The 5,614-nt window shown below is 44.2% G+C and overlaps 1 protein-coding gene across 10 annotated transcripts in view; it reads left to right on the top strand.

The window, feature by feature from the left end:
* Window positions 1–1,086: 1,086 nt before the first annotated feature.
* The window catches only part of LOC100965385 (RNA-binding protein 12), a 37,760-nt gene continuing 33,232 nt past the window's right edge, over window positions 1,087–5,614 (top strand). For 3 of the 10 annotated variants that reach the window (XM_023512245.1, XM_023512241.1, XM_023512240.1), the window contains exon 1: window positions 1,135–1,623. Coding sequence is in view for 2 of the 10 variants with exons in the window: in XM_023512241.1 (XP_023368009.1) it covers window positions 1,598–1,623 (26 nt within the window). In the remaining 8 variants the exon portion in view is untranslated. Of the gene's footprint in view, window positions 1,624–5,614 lie in introns of all 10 variants that reach the window. The other 7 variants (XM_023512247.1, XM_023512246.1, XM_012804124.2 and 4 more) reach the window with 6 other exon arrangements.

Genomic DNA, 5,614 nt, shown 5'->3' with positions numbered 1-5,614 from the left:
ACACCTGAGCTGGCAGGTTCGAATCCAGCCTGGGCCTGCCAAACAACAATGACAGCTGCAACCAAAAAATAGCTGGGTGTTGTGGCTGGGACTACTATGGTCCCAGCTACTTGGGAGGCGGAAGCAGGAGACTTGCTTGAGCCCAGGAGTTGGAGGTTGCTGTGAGCTGTGATGCCACGACTCTACCCAGGGTGACAGCTTGAGGCTCTGTCTCAGAAAAAAAGAATAAATTTTTTTTTTTTGGCCGGGGCTGGGTCTGAACCCGCCACCTCTGGCATATGGGGCCGGCGCCCTACTCCCTTGAGCCACAGGCGCCGCCCCCAAAAAGAAACTTTTAAATGAAAAAAAAATAGAGTTTGCCGGTTTTTTTGTCTGGCCATAATCAAAAGAACTAGCCACTACTTTGTGGTCCATTTAATTCTTTCTTTGTTTGCCGTTTTTGGCCGGGGCTGGGTTTGAACCCACCACCTCCGGCATATGGGGCCGGCGCCCTACGCCTTTGAGCCACAGGTGCTGCCCCCCATTTAATTCTTAATTCTTCAAGGCCTGGATAGAATTTCCCTCCTTTCGAAGAGGCTCAAAGAGGTGAAGCAATTTGCACAATGTCTCCCAAAGAAGGGCTTGCTGCTCACTCATACGGATTTTACCGCGCAGCGCCACTCGCCCAAGGTAGAGATTTATTTTATTTTATTTCATTGTAGAGACAGAGTCTCACTTTATCGGCCCTCGGTGAGTGCCGTGTCATCGCACAGCTCACAGCAACCTCCATCTCCTGGGCTTAGGCAATTCTCTCGCTTCAGCCTCCAGTAGCTGGGACTACAGGCACCTGCCACAACGCCCGGCTATTTTTGTTGTTGTTGTTGTTGCAGTTTGGCCGGTTCGAACCCGCCACCCTCGGTATGTGGGTATAACGAACCCGCCCCACCCCCTGAGCCACAGGCACCACCCACTAAGGTCGAGGTTGGTGCGCAAACGTTACAAGCACTGACGGAAAACTTCTCCAACCACAAATATCTGCTACTTCCGGGAGCTTGCCGGAGACCCTTACCACGCTTGCGCATCCCCCTTGACGTCACCCGCTCGATCCCACCCACTTCTGGAACGCGGAGCCGCTGAGCGGGCCGGCGGCCATTTTGTGAAGCCGCGAAGGAGGTGTTGGCGGCGGTGGGCTCCGGGAAGCCGTTCGGGCTGGGGCTGTCGGCCGCGGGGCGGAGGCACTCGCGCGGGGGGTAACTCAGGTCTGGGTTCTGGTGCCGCGCAGTTCTCCCCGGTAAGACTCCCGCAGCCCCGGAACGGGCGGGGCTGTGCGGGGCTCGAGCCGCCCCTTGGTGGCCCGGGGCGGGGCCTTCGGAGGCCTTCGAGCCAGCTGCAGCGAGCGCCCCACACAAAGGGTCGGGGCAGGGCTGCGGGGATCTGGGGTTCTTACGCATCTAGCTCTGAGAGGATGCGAGAAAGACGCGGGGGAGGATGAGCCTGAGTACCGAAGTGGGGATGCGGTCATAGCGAAGGCGCCCCTGTCGTCTGAGAGAGGCAGGAGGCCGGAGCTGGTGAACTATCGGCCTGCGAACTAACTGGGACTGTAGTGAAGGCGTCCAGAATGGAGAAGATTTCCTATTCCCCCCAGTAGGTTAGGTTATACCTACGCCTCTATGCTCCAAAGTGCAGAAATAATAGGACAGGAAAGGAAAGGAGCCCCCGTGGCCTACCAGCAAAAGGGGGCTCTAGTCACACGTGTTGGGAGGAAAGCTGTAGTCAGAAAAGTGTAGTGAATTCTGGAAGGAAGTATCTGAACGGGCCACTTTTTTGGCCTCAAGGTGGAGGGGGAAGGGTTGCAGTGAGATGCCCTCAAGGCCCATGTAGGGAGGGGCTTACTCTATTGGGAGTAGCAGTTTGAGAAGCGGGCCTTTGCAGCTAAAAAGTGGAGGGTGAGGATGCCTCCCAGGGCGTGAGAATTGCAGTAAGATACCATGCACTTGGTCCCCAAGTAGGAAAGGGACTTGTCACTAGCACCCTTAACGACTTTTTAGGGAGTGCAGCCCCCGGTACTGAGGGAAGACGAGGTCGATGGGATGTGGAGGTGGATGTTTTTGATGGAGAGTTGAGTTCTGGGAAGGTTGGCTGCTCCAGTTTAGTACCACGTGCAAGGGGTGGGAGGGCCTTTGAGGAGCTACAGGTTAGTGACGGGTGGACTTCGATGCAGCAGGCTTAGTTGCTAGGTTATAAGCTTGTGTACTACTTGTGTGCCTCTAGTGTGTGTTTTATAGTAAAACATTCGGGGGGCTCCAGTGAGGCTTATTAAGGGTTAATAACCCTATTACTTAGGATTGTTAAGTGCTTAACATTAATTCAGCTGAATGGCGTGTACTAAGAGTTGCAGGCTTAAGAGGTTTCTGAACCCTAAAACTCGCTTTGGCTCCTCGGTTCCTAGAGATGACCTAATGATGCTGGTCAATACTGGAAAAAGTGACGGCAGGTGAAGGTTTGTTGAAAGGAGAGGCTTGTGACTGTGCAGTTTTTCCTCTTAGAGCTTCTTGCTTGAATGGTTTGAAATGGCGTAATTTTTGTAAAATGTAGTTTTAGAAACAAGAATTGCCCGGAACCTTGTTGATTAGTGTATACTGTTAATGCATTTCAGAGCATTTGGACTTGAAAATAATATTTCAAGTCTGCACTTGTAGGGAAATCTTGTTTTGTTTTGTTTTATTATTCAAGACTGGTTGAAATTTAGTGGTTTCGATAGAATGGAGGATTCTGGATTTAATCTGTTCAGACATTTTCCAAGATTTTTTTTAAATCGGGAAGAACTGTTAAAGGTGGTTCAAATAACTTTATGGTAGTTTATGAAGAAAATTAAATGTTTGACGTATTTATAATAAAATTTCATGAAGACGTGCTTAGTATGTATCAATTGGGCAGTTTAATGAAACGGAATGCGTTTTTTATCACTTTCCTATGTTCAGTTTAATATTGATTACTTTGTTTGGATTTCATGAATTATTTTAATTTTTTTAATGTTCAAATCTGTTAGGTAAAAATGTGATGTTTTAGAAACCATTGTTGTAGTTACTTGGAACATATTGTAACCTGTTAATACGAGTACACATTAGGCTTCTTTCACTTTTTGCTTTGGACATGCCAAATATTTTGATGACTGCGTATTTAGAGTTTGGGAGTTGCTGGTACAATTTCTGGATGTGAAACTTGATTTTGTGGGCCTGTGTGTTCCAGGTGCTGGATTCCATTGACAATTTGATACTGTTTTTATTCCAACTCACAGAGAGCAACTATATTTTTCAGTGTGGATGTTTTCTTTTGTAGATATTGTAGGAAAGAACTGTCAGTAACTGGTTGCACAAAAGATGTTTTTGGATGTCACTAAAATGCACAAGTGGTTGTCCAGTTTTATACCTTTTTGTCTGGGCTGCTAGTGCTTCATGTTTGTAAATGAATACTGTTAAATGTTTTAGGTCAACTAAACAGAACATAATTTTGTTTAAGTTAATAGTTTATCAGATTTTCCTAACAACCCCCCTATGCCTTTTGGTTTACGCAGAGTTTAAATTTAAAACCATAGTGAAGGTAAATGTTGTTGATTAGGCTTGAAGTAATAATTTTCCTTTGAAGTTTAAATGATAAGGGATATTTTTGTTGGCATTTGGGAGGGCGGGTTGAGAAACAATATTAAAATCTTTTTGGCAGAAGGACTATCTTATTTAGAAAAGTCTTCTGATTTGCGGCCTTTGAGTACTGAATGGAAGTTAATGAGAAAACTGAGTGATGTATTATAAAAGGGATATATCTCCATCCGTGTCAGAAGAATTTTTTCACTGAGAATAATCCCAGAATCTGAAATGTGTTCTGTGTGGGTGGGGGACAGAAATCAAGTGGGTCGACTTGTGGTGGTTTCATAATGCCTACCATAATTGATTATACTGCTTTATAGCATTGTGTCCATTGTGATTTATTTTCTGTTGCTAATCTCTGAGGTGGACTTGTGAGGGGTTGCTGGTTTTTTGTTTCTTTGGGAGCCAAAGAACCTGGCTCTGCTGTACCCTACTTGTCTTTTAGACTGATGACTGTACAAAGTTAAAGTTTACTGTGGGTGTTTTTTTTTTTTTTTTTTTTTTTTTACTGTGGGTTTTTAAGAGTGGAAATGGTCAAGTTATAGTTAATACCTTGACTTCTTGATAAAGAGATTTGTTGTCATACATTTTATTCTGAAATTCCAAGTGATAAGAAAGTGTATGTTATCTTAACATACTAATTGTTTGTAGCAGATATCTGTAGTTTTGTGCGTGTATCTAGCATTTGTCAAGCAGAAGCAAAGCCTATGTTAGGACTAATTCCTAACATGAAAACATACTAATGCAGGCTTCTTGTTTTAGATCTTCTAAAATACATCCGTGGATTTAATGGCAAATCAGGTCCATTTTCTCCTTTCCTACCATTAAGTTCTATCTGTAGATAAAAATATGTATTTCAGAGTTTTTTTGTGTAGAATTATTTCAGTCCCATCTTTCTAAAGTTCAGCAAAGTTTAAAGTCAGTGGGATGGATTTTTGATTTTGGAGTGCTGCATTCAGTTGCTAGCTGACATTTAGAACACAGGAATGAGTAGGTTGGAAAACAGGGATGCCTCTTATTAGATTATTGTGGTCTTTACAAAATGTGGTATCAAAACAGATAAAAGCAGTGTATTTCCTTTTCCATTCACCTTTCTTTTTTGAGCAAAAAAATAATGTAATACCAAGGGTTATGAAGTTCTGACATTTAGCTTGAATCTTCTGCATATTTTTACTTGGTATGTGATGGGATAGGGCTTCCTCTTTGCTGAAATAGAAGAGAATCAGAAGTCCTTTTTTTTGAGACAGTCTCACTGTGTCACCCTTGGTAGAGAGCTGTGGCATCACAGCTCACAGCAACCTCCAACTCCTGGGCTTAGGCAATTCTCTTGCCTTAGCCGCCTGAGTAGCTGGGACTACAGGTGCCCGCCATAACACCTGGCTATTTTTTTGTTGCACTTTGGCCACGGCCGAGTTTGAACCCACCACCCTCTGTATATGGGGCTGGCGTCCTACCCACTGATCCACAGGTGCTGCCTGTGGAAATCACAAATTTATATATGGATTAATTTTGTACTTTAAGTTGAACACACAAAACTTGAACTAGGCATTTGCCAGATGTAACTGAGCCTTTCAACCTTGCTTTGTGGAATGAAAAGTTTGCTCCTTTTAAAAATATTTTCGGGTATCTTGTAGAATTTTTTTAATACTTTGAGAGTAGACCTAGGGAGTTCCCTTTGAGCTTAACTGGCTGAATGTGTCCTCCATACAGACATACAGTGCCTTTTTGGGTGTGGAAGGAAAGAGGATGAGGAACTTGTTTCCCATGTATTTAGGAAATATACCCCGGCCCCCATACTAAACCTTTAGAATTGGAGTTTCCACTAGGGGTCACATGTTTATCACAAGTGCTTAACTAGAAAATTACCCTGGCTATTAGAGTCAAACCTGTGCATAAATACTGCAATAATTAATGATATTCCTCATTGCTTTACTTGAAGCAAGCTTTGTTTCACATCTTCCTTTGGTGACTAGTTAGGTAAACTAGATACG

The sequence above is a fragment of the Otolemur garnettii genome, unplaced genomic scaffold (assembly GCF_000181295.1).
Source record: "Otolemur garnettii isolate 467f Iridium unplaced genomic scaffold, OtoGar3 scaffold00025, whole genome shotgun sequence".
NCBI lineage: Eukaryota > Metazoa > Chordata > Mammalia > Primates > Galagidae > Otolemur > Otolemur garnettii.
The sequence above is the reverse complement of the archived record's forward strand: the minus strand, read 5'-3'. Positions and strand labels throughout refer to the sequence as shown.